The sequence below is a fragment of the Heterodontus francisci genome, chromosome 4 (genome assembly GCF_036365525.1).
Source record: "Heterodontus francisci isolate sHetFra1 chromosome 4, sHetFra1.hap1, whole genome shotgun sequence".
NCBI classification, from domain to species: domain Eukaryota; kingdom Metazoa; phylum Chordata; class Chondrichthyes; order Heterodontiformes; family Heterodontidae; genus Heterodontus; species Heterodontus francisci.
The window spans coordinates 157034792-157052545 of record NC_090374.1 but is presented as its reverse complement, the minus strand read 5'-3'; the positions used below and the strand labels follow the sequence as shown (position 1 = coordinate 157052545).

At 44.9% G+C, this 17754-nt stretch overlaps 1 protein-coding gene across 5 annotated transcripts in view; it reads left to right on the top strand.

Moving 5' to 3' along the window:
• Positions 1–17754, top strand: part of LOC137369347 (tetratricopeptide repeat protein 39B) — a 188593-nt gene that overhangs the window by 83523 nt on the left and 87316 nt on the right. For all 5 annotated transcript variants that reach the window (XR_010974933.1, XM_068030427.1, XM_068030430.1 and 2 more), the window contains exon 3: positions 8655–8759. Coding sequence is in view for 4 of the 5 variants with exons in the window: in XM_068030427.1 (XP_067886528.1) it covers positions 8655–8759 (105 nt within the window). In the remaining variant the exon portion in view is untranslated. The remainder of the gene's footprint in view (positions 1–8654; positions 8760–17754) is intronic.

Genomic DNA, 17754 nt, shown 5'->3' with positions numbered 1-17754 from the left:
ACACCTCCTGCGATTGCAAGGGAAGGTGCCCTGGGACGGGGACGAGGTGGTGGGGGTAATGGAGGAGTGGACCAGGGTGTCGCGGAGGGAACGATCCCTTTGGAATGCTGACAGGGGAAGGGAGGGGAAGATGCGACTGGTAGTGGCATCACGCTGGAGGTGGCGAAAATGGCGGAGGATGATCCTTTGGATATGGAGGCTGGTGGGATGAAAAGTGAGGACAAGGGGAACCCTGTCACGGTTCTGGGAGGGAGGGGAAGGGGTGAGGGTAGAGGTGCGGGGAATGGGTCGGACACGGTTGAGGGCCCTGTCAACCACAGTGGGGGGAAATCCTCGGTTGAGGAAAAAGGAGGTCATATCAGAAGCACCGTCATGGAAGGTAGCATCCTCAGAGCAGATGCGTCGGAGACGGAGAAACTGGGAGAATGGAATGGAGTCCTTACAGGAGGTAGGGTGTGAAGAAGTGTAGTCGAGGTAGCTGTGGGAGTCAGTGGGCTTGTAATGGATATTGGTAGACAACCTATCCCCAGAGATGGAGACAGAGAAGTCGAGGAAGGGAAGGGAAGTGTCAGAGATGGACCATGTAAAGGTGAGAGAAGGGTGGAAATTGGAAGCAAAGTTGATAAAGTTTTCTAGTTCGGGGCGGGAGCAGGAAACGGCACCGATACAGTCATCAATGTACCGGAAAAAGAGTTGGGGGAGGGGGCCTGAGTAGGACTGGAACAAAGAATGCTCGACATATCCCACAAAAAGACAGGCATAACTAGGACCCATGCGGGTACCCATAGCGACACCTTTTACTTGAAGGAAATGCATGGGGTTGAAGGAGAAGTTGTTCAATGTGAGAACAAGTTCAGCCAGGCGGAGGAGGGTGTTGGTGGATGGGGACTGGTTGGGCCTCTGTTCCAGGAAGAAGCGGAGAGCCCTCAAACCATCCTGGTGGGGGATGGAGGTGTAGAGCGATTGGACGTCCATAGTGAAGAGGAGGCGGTTGGGACCAGGAAACTGGAAATTGTCAAAATGACGTAGGGCGTCAGAAGAGTCACGGATGTAGGTGGGAAGAGACTGGACCAGCGAAGAAAAGATAGAGTCTAGATAGGAAGAAATAAGTTCAGTGGGGCAGGAGCAGGCTGACACAATGGGTCTGCCGGGACAGTCCCGTTTGTGGATTTTGGGAAGGAGGTAGAAGCGGGCTGTCCGGGGTTGCGGGACTATGAGGTTGGAAGCTGTAGAGGGAAGATCTCCAGAGGAGATGAGGTCAGTGACAGTCCTTTGGACGGTGGCTTGATGTTCGGTGGTGGGGTCATGGTCCAGAGGGAGGTAGGAAGAGGTGTCTGTGAGTTGGCGTTGAGCTTCTGCAAGGTAGAGGTCGGTACGCCATGCAGGTTTGCACTTGCTGCTGTTCCATATTCAGTATATTCACACCTAATCTGTACTAATGCTTTGTCTTTCAACACACCATTAACATATTGTTTGCCTTTGCTCCGTGACCTTTTGGTCAGCTATGTGGCCTGGTCCAATCTGCACCTTCTCCTTTGTTATCTCTTGCCCAACCCCCACCTCACTTGTTTATAATCTGTGACTTTTCTAATATTTGTCAGTTCCGAAGAAGGGTCACTGACCCGAAACGTTAACTCTGCTTCTCTTTCCACAGATGCTGCCAGACCTGCTGAGTGAATCCAGCATTTCTTGTTTTTGTTCCATATCATAAATCTGTGTTTACTCTGCCCAGTCATTTAATAATTATCTAAATGCCCTCTTACTACGTCTGTAATAACAGATTCTCGCATCTTTTGTACTATTTATGCCAGGCTAACTGGCCTGAAAGGTGGGATTTTTATTAGTTTGTGAGGTGGGAAAGAGGGCAGGGGGGTGGCTTAAACCCACCCCTGGGTTCGGTGTGCCGGTTTCCTGATGCGTCAGGAATGGGAAGAAGCAACCTGCCTGCTCCACTTAAGCCCATCAATGAGCTTGTTGCCAGCTCGTTGAAGGGCCAGTTTTGTATTTTTGTGGGTTCGACACACCATCAGAGCCATGATATGGAGGAGGAGGTGGTGACACAGGGGAGTGAACTGGAATGGCGGGACAGAAACAAGAGGCAGCATTGAAAGGGGAAAGCTCAGAGAAAACCCTCATTCGCAGGCTAGCTCAGGAAGAATAATTATCTTTCACATCTCTGCACTCTTGTCAAGGGCATTTTGTGGGGGGGGGGGGTGCGCTTCCGGGTGGAGGCACGGGTGCTGTATCCTTCTGCTAACGGGTCTCACAAACTCATGACAGAGAGGTGGGAGGTTTCAGGAAGACTCCACATTCCATTGTCGACAAAAGAAGGGCATTAGAGGAAATGGGATCAAGCTTATCTGAGCTTGCTCTAACCAGCAGTGAGGAGAAGCATGTGATGGAGCAGAGCCAGGCCCCTAGGCTGCGGGAGCAAAGGGGTGAGGACAGAAGGGCAGGTAGGCTGCAGACTCACCACCTTACACAAACTTCATCAGTACACTCCATCGTTCTGCTAACCCTCACTTCCCATACTGCTATGTCTCGCCAGCATGAAATAGAACCACACAGTCAACCTTAGTGCAAAAACTTTCCCAGTGCTTTATCATTTAACATTTTGCTATTATTTATGTGAGAAATTCTCAAGTGACCCACGGAGTGATATTACCGACGCAGTGTCCTGTGCTAATGGTCACTCCTACAAGGTGCACCCCTGTGGCTGAGGGCAAGGTGGAGGCAGACTGCTTGCTAGTGCCTGGCCGGGCATGAGATACCCATGGCAGGTGGCCTCGGCATGGAGCTGCCAGGGGCCACCTCCAAAGGCTGCTACACCAACAGCACTGTGGGGGCAGCCTCTGTCACAAGGTGTGACTCCAAAGATGCTTTGCCCATCGGAGGAGCCATGGGAGCAGATGTGGATAATGATGCCCCGTGAGGAATGGCCTCCTCATCACTACCTCTTGCCTCCTTAGGCCTTTCATGGGTCCCTTGATTGCTGGAGGGGGCCACCAGCAGGGGTGCAGATGACATCCACTCCATACTTTGCTGCACCATTTGTGCCACTGAACGGTCAATGCTACTGACTGTGGCAAGCAGTCTGTGCATGTCAGTGCGCTGTTCCTGCATCTACTCAGTGCTGCCATTTATGGCTCTCCAAGAGGTTGGCTACTCTCTCAATGGAGGAGCTCATGTGCTCAAAGCTCAGAGACATTGTGGAGCACATGGGATGAATGGACTGCTCTATTCTCAACCCATGACTCCACATTGCCTCAAGTAACTCTGACATGTGGTCACGGATCTCATACTGGTTCTCCAGTTAGAGCTGCCTGTTTCCTAACTCCCTAGGCTGTGGATCGCGCCCTGCTGAGCAGGGGTGCGCCTGTCCTCCATCCTCCACCACCCCTGAAACCTCCAGCTCTGACTTGATATGGGCTTCACCCTGTGCCACCCTCTCTAATAACGCATGAAGACCCACTGAGGTGCTAGTATGTGCACTGGTGGAGGGTGTGCAGGAAAGATGTCACAGTGCAGGCTCTTGAGATGTCATCCTCCTCTGACTCCTTGGGAACCTGTTGTCTTTGTCTGGCCTCCTGCTCTGCGGTTGACCTTGTGGGAGACATAGGAGAAGATGGTGATGAGAGATTGGGACAATCAACAGATGTTCACGCTGCTAAAAACAATTAAATGACAGCTTAAGCGTTGCATGGGGAGCATTGCCATGTATCCCCTGAACCTGGAGATGTTGAGATGTTTTCACCCTCTCTGTGACGGGCCTCCATTTCTCCATCCCTAGCGTTCCTTTAACTTGACAATTTGGCTAGGTCAAGGGCCAGTTCCTCAAAGTGCGTCAGCGACACTATCTGTGGCAGTCCATTTTCCAGGCATGCCCCCTCATTCTCCCTGACGTTCAACTCCCGTTCGGTGAAAAGGTGCAAGGTGAAAACAGATGCAATTAGGTCAATGCCTCTCTCTCTCTCTCCACTCGCAGTTTTTAAATTGCATTCGCTGTTGCAGTCTGCACTCTCGTCTCTTTTCCAGTAGCACCAAGGTTCTGACTTGTGCTTATGGGTCATCAGGGCTACTGGCACACATCTCTCCCATGGTCAGGAGAACTCTATGCGCCCTCAGAATGCCTCTCCCTTTTGCACTCTGGTGACTGGTGACCAAGAGGCATGCCATCCGGATCTTTGGGCTCACCTTTCCAGACACGAGAAGTTCATTGAAATGTTTCTGGCGCTGCACCCAGTTCCTCCTCACCATTCCTCTCCTGCTGAACCTGTGAGCCACCTCCAGCCATGCCCTCTTGGTAAGCCTTGCACGCTTTCTCTTGCCTCTGATGGGGAACAGGATGTTTCTTCTCTCAGTCACTGTTTCCAGCAGCACCTCCAGTGAGGCGTCTTAAAAAAATGGAGGAAGGCGGGGCTGACCGCCCTAGCTCAGCGGGGGGCTTCTTTTCTCAATGCCCTTTGCTCTTCGCCATCCTCCATCTCTTGGGCAAATGACAACTTCAACAATGGCTGCTGCCCACCCATGGCCCTTTATATTAGCCCGCCGCTGTTTAGTTCCCGCCTTCGTCCTGCATCCACCGCTGTAATTGTTCGAATGTGATTCCAGGCCAGTTACCTCCTTTGCAGATCATAATTTCAATGGGTACGCGTTGCAGGCACCCAGAAGTGACAGTGACGTTGAGGTCCTGAGCCCGGAATGTAAATCATGCCCATAGTTCCCCATTGTTGCCTTTACTCCTTCTTTGAATAGATGAGTTACATTTGGTATCTTCCAATCTGTGGGAACCATGTTAACATCCTCCTCTCCAGCCCCGCCCCCGCTTTTCCTCCGGCCCCCGCCCCCCCCCCCCTTTTAATCCAGCTCCCCACTCCCATTCTCCTTCAGTTCTCTGTTCTTCTTTCACCACATTCCCCCACTCTTCCCCTGCCCAACGCCCTGCTCTTTTTCCTCACTCTGTCTCCCTCCTCCTTCTATTCATTGTCTGCACTCATATCCGTGACACCTTTTGAGCAATTTTATGTTGAGAGTGGATTTTTTTGTATGATTGCTGAAGAATTTTGTTTAACAAAGAGTTATGATTAATAATACTTCCAATTTGTTCAATAAACCAACTATTACTTTTGAATGCTGAAGATAGCAGGTGTACTGACAATTTGTGATTTAAAAAAAAAAATCTGAGCACCTGCTACAAGTAATGTGGACAAATCCAGGTTTCTTTCTCCTGAATTAGCAAAGAAGGAATAGATGGAGATCAGGCTGGGATACAATTCCACGAAGCCTAAGTGGCTTTTTTCCCAGATGAGATCCTGTCCACATACATGCACCATTCAGCAGGAGTGACCTTACAGCAGGTCTTTGATGACTATCACTTAACTCCACATAGAACAGGAAAGCTTAATACCTGTTACTGTTTTTCTGCCACCCTTAAACAAAGGTTTTAATGTTGCGTTATACCTAGTATTTCTAATCTCATTTGACTTTTATTGCACATTACTATGTTACCACAACACCATCAGTCCTCCAAGTCGAGGGAGTCAAATGAAGTTATGGCTGAGATGAGCATGGCCTGACAGGCATACAGAGAACAGGTGCACAAAAACCTTGCAGTGGTGGGGGGAGATTGAAGATGGGGTGAAAGTTTAAAAAAAAAAGATTGAGGGACAAAGGGTTTTTGTTTGAGGAAGTTGGGTGATTGAAAACACTTTTCAAAGTGTCTGTGAGAAGTGAACCGTTTATTATGTCATGTTGGGCTACAGTTTAGTGGGACATGGGTTGAGAGAGCAATAGATGAGTTGAGCTTAGAAAAAGCATCAGGAAAGATGGAGTTGAAAATAGAAGGACAGGGATTCTGGGATAGAGTAGGGAAGGAATGGGATGGGCTTGTTGGACTAGGAGAAGGGGGGAAAGTAGCAGAGGAAGCTTATGAATTGATCCGCATATCCAAGATTTGGCGGGATGTTTCGAAACCATTCTCAGTAAACTCAACCTATGACTGTTGAGAGAACCTATTTGATGGACATTCTGTTATTTGTTGACTCGCAGTGCATTCTTTTATAATTAATACTGTTCTTGTGTGTTGCGGATGCATTTTGAGTTCCTTGTTTGGATATAATAGAGCATTTGTGTTGGACGCTGTTTTCTACATTTTTTTCACTGGCGTTCTGTAATCAAACAGCTAATCATATTATCTGCCCTCCATTTGTGGTAACTAATTGCAATATCATATGACCTGTCTCATTTCCTGGTGGGTCTATTGAATTGTCATGCAGCCAGGTTCTTGAAAACTTGAAAAGTTCCGTAGAATTCCTGCAGTCCAGTTATGCTTCTGCCATTGATGGTTTCTTCAGCATTTGTGCGCAGCATCCCACTAACCCGATTGAGAAATTTGATTCATTGATTGCTTTGCTTATGGACGCAGCCCATTATGTATGGTAAGACATGACTGGTATTCTGTTTGTAGTTTTAATTTTGTGAAGGTTGAAGGTGTAAAGAATAAAAAGGAACTAAATGTTTTCATTATGACAGGACAGTGTTGGACACAATTTCATAGCCATGGTTGGAATGACTTAAAATCTTCAATAAGTTGTAATGTGTTCATGCCTGCACATTTGTAAAGCAGTAATGGATATTAGCAAGATTTCTGCCTGTAGCATAATTAGTAAGTCATAAATCTTTTTATTTGGGTATCAGTTTCCCTGCTACATTGAAGTTGAGTTCTTTTCTGTGCTGAATGAGTTCCATCTCTCCTTGGCCTGCAGGTTCTGACATCTAAGTTCTGGCCTCAGCATGCTATCTAATGTTCTTTCTTGGATTCTCAGGATATTTCCCCCCTTCCATCTGGTTAATCATTATAAGTGCTTAATGTGTTACATTACATTCTTTATTTCAATCACCTGAGTAACTTGCAAAAATAACTGATTGCAGTAAGGAGGAAGTCATTAAGTCATTCTCAACAGATTTAACTTGATCTTGTTTGGAATCTATCCTTCCATTTTGTCATGTTGTGTCACAATCCAAACTTCCAAGATTTTTGAGACACTGTATCGAAACTGCTTTATTGTTGTCACTTCCAATCAACTTCCTTTCTGGATATCTTTCTGTGTTCTTGCTCTAAATTTGGACTGTCTGGGTGCAGAATTCATATAGTAGAACTGAAGGTGGCATTCTGGAAGCCAGTCGCCTTCCTGGGGTGCACCAGCTACTTCTGGCGCAGCCCATATGGCGTGCCCTCTTGACGAGGGTGCTCCCACAGGTATCTCTTGTGAAAGTTGGAAGCAGCTGAACTGATGCTATCCTGATGTCACACAGCCTTACTGAATGATGTGACGCCCGTTCCCTAAATTGGACCAAGTAGTATTCAATAAATTCATACACCACTCACCAACGATCAAGCGTTCTGCTACGAGAGGCCCACCACTGGCGTCATGTAAAGGACCAGATACCCACATTTCAAGTAAGGTGTATTTGAAGAGCTTCTGCTATTGCAGTGTCTATAAGTACTGTGCAGTGTTTTTGGAGGTGTTGTGAGTTCCTCGATTTGACAGGGAGTGTTGTTGCATCCTCATGGGGAGGGCAGAGGATTTGGTGACCAGTCCACACAAAGGCCGGCTGCAGCTGCAGTGCCTCTGGGTCTGCAGGACGACAGGGAGATGGAATAGAGACAGCAGAGAGGGGAAGCTCTGCTTGATGTCCTCTACCAACTTGGGCGCCAGAAGTAGCTGGTGCACCCCAGGAAGGCGACTGGCTTCCTCCATGCCTCTGGACAGTGAAAGTACGAGACATGAGGACCCATTTTACAACCAACCATTAACAATAAAGTGGATCAGCTCCTCAGTTGGCTCAGTACATTTATCCAATCAGTAGTCAGACATAGAAATCAGCACGATCCCAGGTTCACGTCTGTGTTCTGTTGCTAATCTCTACCACGGCAGCAATAGAGATGCTAATATGTTGGTCCTAGCATTTGAGTTAATGAGATGAAAAAAAGCTAGGGTTGCTTGTGCTGGTTGGAGGTGCCCAGCAAGCTCTGCTGAATGTACATTTCGTGTGGACTTTGAATGAAAAAGGATTGGCCACATCAATGATGGTCCCCCATAGGTCAATAACATACTTCTGCTCACTGTTGAGATTTGCACGTGAATGATGACAATTTGGACAAGGCACAGAGGGCAAATGGGGCTCGTGGAACTGTATAACAGCAAGGGGTCAATGCCTTTGAGTGGAGGAAGTGAAAATAAATTGATCAGCAAATAATGCAGTCTTAGAGTTCTCCCTTCAGATTCTGCCTCTTAAAAACACATTTCCAAGGGTGTAAGAGGTGTCTTCTCCATGGTAGCCATTCCCTTGCAGTGCAGGGAGACTCCTATATTCGTTATGATTAAGGGTGCATGTGTATTTATGTTTTTAATTTCGATTAAGACTGAGTCAAGATGCAGGCATGACCTTTTGCTTTCCTATGAGCCCTTCATACTTCCTGTTAATGTCTCAATGAACCTGGTGGAAAGTTCTTAATGTTAGCTAGCTTTCAGATTTAGTTCACTTTAGTGTTTGTCATGTCTTCAATTATCTTTTCATCCATTCCAATAATGTGCAGAATGACAACCATTGCCAGTGGAATAGTGTTTATTGTTTACTTTTTATTATATTAGGGCATCCCAGATGGACTTGAAGAGTGCCCTGGAGGAATGCAACATTGCACTGAGTTTATTCTTAAATAACAAATTCTCTGAAGCTTTGGATTTGCTGCGGCCTTGGTAAGCAGTCTTCTGAATTTGAGTTGAATGAAGAATTTTTCAGTGTGTAGTTCCACATTTCCCATAATAGATTTTACCTTGGATTTGGACTGCTTTCCTGTCCAATCGGTTATCGACAATACTAGTGTATGTGTTGTGAATATTATAAGAAAATAAGTTAACCTTTAGAGTACAGAGTATGTACCTATACATGTTGAAAAGAGAAAATAATCTCACTTTTATTAATTTCAAGATGTTTTGTTAGTTACCACAAAAAAAGATTTTTGGCAGTCCCGGGCATTTCCTTTTAGCCTCACTTTTAAAGGTTGGTTTTATGTTATTGAGCTTGAGAACGGGGTGGTTACACCTGTAACATTGTTGTCCTCTCTCTTCTAGCATATATGTATGAATCTAGCCCAGACTAAAGGAATGAAAATGTCTTTTCTGTACCGGTTGTAAGGGCATTAAGTAAATTAAATTTGGTAGCCTAAACCTAGTTCTTAGTGGATGTGATTTACATGACACAAAATTGCCCACAATTTGACATGAGGTTGGCCTATGATTGACCTTATATTCTCACTCAGATTATTGACTCCATATTGTTCCTGATGTATGCCTGCCATGCAGATCTTTTGCTAGTCAGGTGTCAGCCATGGTGCTGTTGTTTGCGCTCTTGTCTGAGTCAGAAGGTTATGGGTTCAAGTCCCATTACAGAGACTTCAAAGATCTAGGCTGGCACTCTAGTGTAGTTCTGAGGGAGTGCTGCACTGTTGGAGTGCTGCCTTTTGGATGAGCTGTTAAACTGAGGCCCTGTCTGCTCAGCTGCATGTAAAAGATCCCATGGCACTTTTTTTGAAGAAGAGCAGGAGCGTTCTCCCTGGTGTCCTGGCCAATATTTGCCCCTGATTCAACAGTACTAAAACAGATCATTTGGCCATTATCCTAATGCTGTTTGTGGGAGCTTGTGCATAAATTGGCTGCCTGCATACTTCCCCTTCTTAAGGAGTGAGAAGTTGAGAAATCTACGGGCTGCCTCTCTGCTGCTATGATTGTCTTTGTGGCAAGCGTCTGGTGCAACCACCATCTACACCCTAGTGCGGGAGGGAGCAGAGTCCTTCCTGACTTTCTGTTCCCTCAGCAGCCCAGTGAGGAATGTCTTGAACCAGCGCTGCTCAAGTTGGTCCATGTCCTTGCTTGTCCTTGCGGCCTTTGCAGCAGAGTGGATGGACCTGATGAGCAGCAGCATCTCCAGCCGTTGGTTGAGGGCCAGCTTGATTTTGTCACAGTGACCCATTTTGTCAGCCATTAATTCCTGGAAACACGATTTTGAACAGGAGCATACAAGAAGAAAACCATAATGTAGATAACTAAGGTGCTTTAAACTGGAAATGGAACTTGTGGCCCTCCTCTGCACGCTTTCCAAAGTCTCAATATCCCTCACCATTGGAGGAGACTAAAACGGGGCACAGTATTCTAACTGAGGCCTGAACAGGTTCTTGTACAAGTGCAGAATAGTATTTTTTTAGATAGTGAATTGTCCTCTAATTGCACCTTAGATCCTACTCCCCACCATAATTTTAAGAGTCAAAATACTGGTAAGTTTAAAGCTATAGCATAACAAGTGAATGATTTGTACTGTAGTGTCAGGATAAACACTTTTAAAGCTATAAATTGCAACATTACACATTCGATTTACTCACCTGACCGGTCTAGGTGCTGCACATGCCTGTTGGGGATTCATTTGTTTGCATCTTGGATTGAGCTGTGCTTTGGTCTCATTTGAAGTTAACACTAGAAGTTCCGAGTTCTTTCTCCAATTATGTAGCTCGTTGTCATGCTCTTGGGAAGTGCAGCGATGAAAATACAAAATAAACAGAAGAGTTGCATAAAAAGAACTATTTAAAAAGACTGGTACGCTTGCTTTCAACAAGATTGAGGACAAAGTCACATGACACATACATTCTCCAGCACTGGAATATACATCCATGTCTGCTAGAACTGAAACTCATTAACCCCATCTGCATTGAAATGAAACCGCTCATCACACATGGATGTGAGCTGTCCACAAAGTGAGCTAAAACAAAGGCATCAGCAGGCGCTCCATCTCCAGCTACGATCACTAAATATCCCACATCTTATCAACATTGGCTGAGATCAGAAGTTATTACATAGCCCTTCAGGAACCAAAAGCTTAAAGCCACATGGGGAAACTAACACTTTATGAATTTACCTTTAAAGATAACCTTTTTGGAGAACAAAGGGAGTCATCAGTCATCAGAACATCAAGATCATCAGTCTGGGATCTCCAGCCACAGAGAGAACATCAAAAGCCATCTTTAATTCCAGCACAGAGAGAGAAAGAGAACATCAAAAGCCATCTTTAATACCAGCACTAGGCAGAGAGAGTTCGATCAATTGCAGCGAAGGCATTTGAACCCGTGCTGAGACAAGTTGGCAACCAACTGCAGTAGAGAAGTAAGAGAGTGCCTTTTGAACTACTCCTGTGAAAATTGAAATAAGTGATACCAGCACTGTCTACAAACTGAAGTGCTAGGAGACTTCAGCAACCCAACAAGGGCAAGACGACCAGCAAACAGGTCTGCAACTGTAAAACTCACCTTCTAAGAGGATCCCAGAGGTTTTTCCTGGAAACAGCGGACTTTTACACCTTGAACTCTTAACGCCTCTTACCCTTTACCTTCTATCTATCTTTTCTTGAGTGTGCATGAGAGAGTGAATGTGTGCTTGGGTGGTGGCATGAACAGTTTGGGTGATTATTGTTCAATAACTATTTAATCTTCTGTTAAACTCAGGAGAAAAACTGTCACTGTCTGCCTGTTTATTTGGACAACAAAACACAGCGGCTCAAACACTAATTTAAAACAAAATGCTACCTGTGGTCAGTTGGGAGGTGACCAGTGGAAACCAGCCACATCATTTTCCACCTGTCCATAACAATGGTTAACAGTGGAAAACTAAAACAGTTAAAGATAGTATCAAACTTAAAGAAAAAGCCTATAATAGTGCAAAGATGGGAGGCAGGTCAGAAGATTGGTCATAGTATAAAAAACAGCAAAGAATGATTAAAAGATTGATAAGGAAGGTAAAATTAGAGTATGAGAGAAAGCTAGCTAGAAGTATAAAGACAGATGGTAAGAGTTTCTATAGATAATTAAAAAAGAAAAGCATTAACAAATTGAACGTTGGTCCTATAGAAAGTGAGTCTGGGGAATTAATAATGGATAATAAGGAGATGGCAGATGAATAGAACAGATATTTTGCATTGATCTTCACGATAGAGGATACAAATAACATCCCAGTATTAGTTGTAAGTCAGGAAATGGAAGGGAGGGAGGAACTCAAAGAAAATTACAATCACAAGGGAAGTGGTACTGAGTAAATTGTTGGAGCTGTGGGCTGACAAGTCCCTGGGTCCTGATGGACTTCATCCTAGGGTGTTAAAAGAAGTGGCTAGTGAGAGAATTGATGCGTTCGTTTTAATTATCCAAAATTCCCTTGATTCGGGGAAGGTTCCATTAGATTGGAAAATAGCGAATGTAACTCCTTTATTCAGAAAGGGAAGGAGACAGAAAGCAGGAAACTACAGGCCAGTTAGCTTAACATCTGTCTTGGGGAAAATGTTCGAAGCTATTAGTAAAGATTTTACAGCAGGATATTTAGAAAAATTCAAGGTAATCAGGCAGAGTCAACGTGGTTTTGTGAAAAGGAAATCATGTTTAACCAATTTATTGGAGTTCTTTGAGGGAGTTACATGTACTGTGGATAAAGGGGAACTGGTGAATGTATTGTACTTAGATTTTTGGAAGGCATTTGATAAGGTGCCATATCAAAGGTTATTACAGAAAATAAAAGCTCATAGTGTAGGGGGTAACATATTGGTATGGATAGAAGATTGGCTAGCTAACAGGAAACAGAGAGTAGGCGTAAATGGGTCATTTTCTGGTTGTCAAGATGTAACGAGTAGTGTGCTACAGGGATCAGTGCTGGGGCCTCAAGTTTTTACAATTTATATAAATGACTTGGATGAAGGAACTGAGGGTATGTTTGCTAAATTTGCTGATGACACAAGGATAGGTAGGAAAGTAACTTGTGAAGAGGACATAAGGAGGCTACAAAGGGATATCGATAGGTTAAATGAGTGGGCAAAGCCCTGGCAAATGGAATAGAATGTGGGAAAGTGAGAAATTGTCCCAACAGGAAGAATAAAAAAGAAGCATATTATCTAAATGGTGAGAGATTGCAGAGCTCTGAGATGCAGAGAGATCTGGGCATCCTAGAGCATGAATCGCAAAAGGTTAGTATGCAGGTACAGCAAGTAATTAGGTAGCTAATAGAATGTTATCATTTATTGTGAGGGGAATTGAATACAAAAGTAGGGAGGTTATGCTTCAGCTATACAGGGCATTGGTGAGACCACACCTGGAGTACTGGTCTCCTTATTTAAGGAAGGATGTAAATGCTTTGGAGGCAGTGCAGAGAAGGTTTACTAGACCAATATCTGGAATGGGTGGGCTGTCTTGCGAGGAAAGATTGGACAGGCTAGCCTTGTATCCGCTGGAATTTAGAAGACTATGAGGTGACTTGATTGAAACATTTAAGATCCTGAGGGGTCTTGACAGGGTGGATGTGGAAAGGATGTTTCCTCTTGTGGGAGAATCTAGAACTAGGGGACACTGTTTAAAAATAAGGGGTTGCCCATTTAAGACAGAGATGAAATTTTTTTTCTCAGAGGGTCGTGAGTCTTTGGAATTCTCTTCCTCAAAAGATGGTGGAAGCAGAGTCTTTGAATATTTTTAAGGCAGAGGTAGATAGATTCTTGATAAGCAAAGGGGTGGAAGGTTATCGGGGGTAGGTAGAAATGTGAAGTGATCAGTTCAGCCATGAACTTATTGAATGGCGGAGCAGGCTCGAAGGGCTGAGTGGCCGACGACTCCTAATTCGTATGTTCGTATGTAGACTTCAAAAACTTATTGGTGTGGTATGTGATGAAGCCCATACAATGTGATATATGTATACCTTTGATATGAACTGATAAGTTGTCCACCATTACATAAAGAGAATGTTTCTTCCATTTTAGCTGTGGCTGCCATATGGATCAATGTCAAGAATTGCTTACACTCCATTTAGAAGGTAGCCACATAGAACAATATTTATGCCTTTACAGTATTCTCTTCATTCTGCTTCCAAAGAAAATTATTTCTGGCACTTCATATGAAATCGCTGTCAAATTATGGTTGGCTCACTCTCAGTATCTTAGCGCTGTAGTGGTGTCGGTTGCAGTGAGTTATGTGGGAGATACTGAAGCAGGATTGCTTCCCTTTGATGTGGTGTTCCGCTTTTTATTTGAGTTCATCTGACATTCTGCTTCCACCTCCATTTCCACAATTTGTAACTCTGACTTGAGGTGTTTATACCATTTTTTCACAGGAAATATTCAAAGGCAGATATTTTTAATGTATTAAAGAACTGGAAAAACATTTAGTCTCTTTTAAGTGTATGAGTCGATAATATCTTATCCACAGCTGTTACATAAGTTTTTTAATTCACTTGAAAAAGCCCTTCAAAACACTCCTGCAGGGGATGCAGAGACGAAGTGGGCCCACATCAGAGACACCATCTATGATTCAGCAATGACCACCTTTGGCAAACGTCAGAAGCAGAATGCAGATTGGTTTCAATCTCACTTTGAAGAGTTGGAACCTGTCATAGCCGCTAAGCACACTGTACTGTTGAACTACAAGAAAGCCCCCAGCGAGTTAACATTCGTAGCACTTAAAGTAGCCAGAAGCGCTGCATAAAGAACAGCCAGGCGCTGTGCAAATGACCAACACCGATGCAGTCGTATTCAGCTGGCCTCCGACACCGGAAACATCAGAGGAATGTATGATGGCATTAAGAGAGCTTTTGGGCCAACCATCTGGAAGATCGCCCCCCTCAAGTCTAAATCAGGGAAAACGATCACTGACCAACGCAAGCAAGTGGACTGCTGGGTGGAGCACGATCGAGAACTGTATTCCAGGGAAAATGTTGTCACTGATACTGCCCTCAATGCAGCCCAGTCTCTGCCAGTCATGGATGAGCTGGACGAACAGCCGACAAAATCGGAACTCAGTGCTGCCATTGATTCTCTAGCCAGTGGAAAAGCCCCTGGAAAGGACGGCATTATCCCTGGAGTAATCAAGAGTGCCAAGCCTGCTATACTTTCAGCACTCTACGAACTGCTTTGCCTGTGCTGGGATGAGGGAGCAGTACCACAGGACATGCGCGATGCCAATATCATCACCCTCTATAAGAACAAGGGTGACCGCGGTGACTGCAGCAACTACCATGGAATCTCCCTGCTGAGCATAGTGGGAAAAGTCTTCGCTCAAGTCATTTTAAACAGACTCCAGAAGTTGGCTGAGCATGTCTACCCTGAGGCATAGTGCGGCTTTCGAGCAGAGAGATCCACCATTGACATGCTGTTTTCCCTTCGCCCGCTACAGGAGAAATGCCGCGAAAAACAGATGCCCCTCTACATTGCTTTCATAGATTTCACCAAAGTCTTTGACCTCGTCAGCAGACGTGGTCTCTTCAGACTACTAGCAAAGATTTGATGTCCACCAAAGCTACTAATTATCATCACCTCATTCCATGACAATATGAAAGGCACAATTCAGCGTAGCAGTGCCTCCTCAGACCCCTTTCCTATCCTGAGTAGCGTGAAACAGAGCAGTGTTCTCGCACCTACACTGTTTGGGATCTTCTCACTGCTGCTCTCTCATGCGTTCAAGTCTTCAGAAGAAGGAATTTTCCTCCACACAGGATCAGATGGCAGGTTGTTCAACCTTGCCCGTCTGAGAGCGAAGACCAAAGTACGGAAAGCCCTCATCAGGGAACTCCTCTTTTCTGACAATGCTGCATTAACATCCCCCACAGAAGAGTGTCTGACAGGATTGCGGCTGCCTGCAACAAATTTGGCCTAACCATCAGCCTTAAGAAAACGAACATCATGGGACAGGACGTCAGAAATGCTCCATCTATCATTATCGGCGACCACACTCTGGAAGTGGTTCAAGAGTTCACCTATCTAGGCTCAACTATCACCAGTAACCTGTCTCTCGATGCAGAAATCAACAAGCGCATGGGAACGGCATCTGCTGCTATGTCCAGACTGGCAAAGAGGGTGTGGGAAAATGGTGCACTGACACGGAACACAAAGGTCGGAGTGTTTGAAGCCTGTGTCCTCAGTACCTTGCTCTACGGCAGCGAGGCCTGGACAACGTATGTCAGCCAAGAGTGATGTCTCAACCCATTTCATCTTCGCTGGCTCTGAAGAATCCTTGGCATCAGGTGGGAGGACCGTATCTCCAGCGCAGAAGTCATCGAGGCGGCCAACATCCCCACCATATACACCCTACTGAGCCAGTGGCGCTTGAAATGGCTTGGCCATGCGATCCGCATGAAAGATGCCAAGGACACATTGTACAGCGAGCTCGTCACTGGTATCAGACCCACCGGCCGTCCATGTCTCCACTTTAAAGACGTCTGCAAACGCGACATGAAGTCCTGTGACATTGACCACAAGTCGTGGGAGTCAGTTGCCAGTGATCACCGGAGCTGGCGGACAGCCATAAAGGCGGGGCTAAGGGGTGGCGAGTCAAAGGGACTTAGCAGTTGGCAGGAAAAAAGATAGAAGTGCAAGGAGAGAGCCAACTGTGTAACAGCCCCGACAACCAGTTTTATCTGCAGCGCCTGTGGAAGAGTCTGTCACTCTAGAATTGGCCTTTATAGCCACTCCAGGCGCTGCTTCACAAACCACTGACCATCTCCAGGCGCTTACCCATTGTCTCTCGAGACAAGGAGGCCAAGAAGGAGAAGTCTCCCTGCATCAACTCTATCCCAGAGACTTTTCTCCTGGTTGAAGAATGAGTCTCCCCTAAGGTATGTGAAGGATAAACATCATTCCAAGAATGAGGAAGATCATATGAATTTTCCAAACACCTATATTCTGTAATTTGCAGAGCACACAACTCCCCTCCCTCCTAGTTTCTGTTTTAAGTTTTGTTTAGCCTATTGATCATGTTACCTTGATCGGTCTGATGGCTTCAGATTAGAGTTGTATTTTTGTAAATGTTACTTTTAATTTCTGGATATCATAAAGTTCCTTTGTTTTGCACTTTGGAAAGCATTCTAAGAGTTGTTTGTTCAGATAAATTAGTTAGAATTTAGATCCAGTCTTAGTTTCACTTTGTCACTAAGCCATGTGCTGTAAAAGAACATTTTGTTAATGCAGTTTATTGCTATCCCATTCACTTTAGTGGGATGTAAACAACTTTTTAAAAAAAACTTATTGCGGAGGCAATCTTGTATTTTCTGTCCAAACTTGAAGTTGTTATGCCCCAATTCTACATCATCCCATTAACAGAGATCCCTATATATTGTATATAAAAAAGGTACTGGAATGTTCAAATAGTGCTCATCGTGATATGTGTGACAGCCATTTCTCAATTGCAAGCACAATAGAGGTAATTTTAACCTAACCCGCCCATCAGGAAATTGAATTGGGTGGAATGCCAGTTTTGCATCCCACCCAATATTACTTTCCATTAACTTCAGTGGAGAGTAAAATCAGGCGGGATGTAGTAAAGCCAGCATTGCCCACAATCCTGTGAGTTTTCCAAGTCAGGTTAAAATTACCCCCAATAATGGCTTAATATCGGTAAATTTTGAAACAGGTATATGCCTTTTAAACAAGGAGTGATGGCTGAATGAAGAATCTGTAAAGTCTGGGGGAGGGAGAGAGAGAGAGAGGAAGATAGTTTAATAACATAATGTGGATGTGCTACTTGATTATCAGCCATGTTGACTATAGGTTTAAAATAGAATAATATTGGCAGAGAGCCAATTGATGCAGCTCGAAACAATCGAAACCTAGAAATTGCATGGGGAAAATAAACAAAGGAAGGGAGGTTTGCCAAAAACAAATTGAAGGAAAGTGCCTGTAATTCAACTA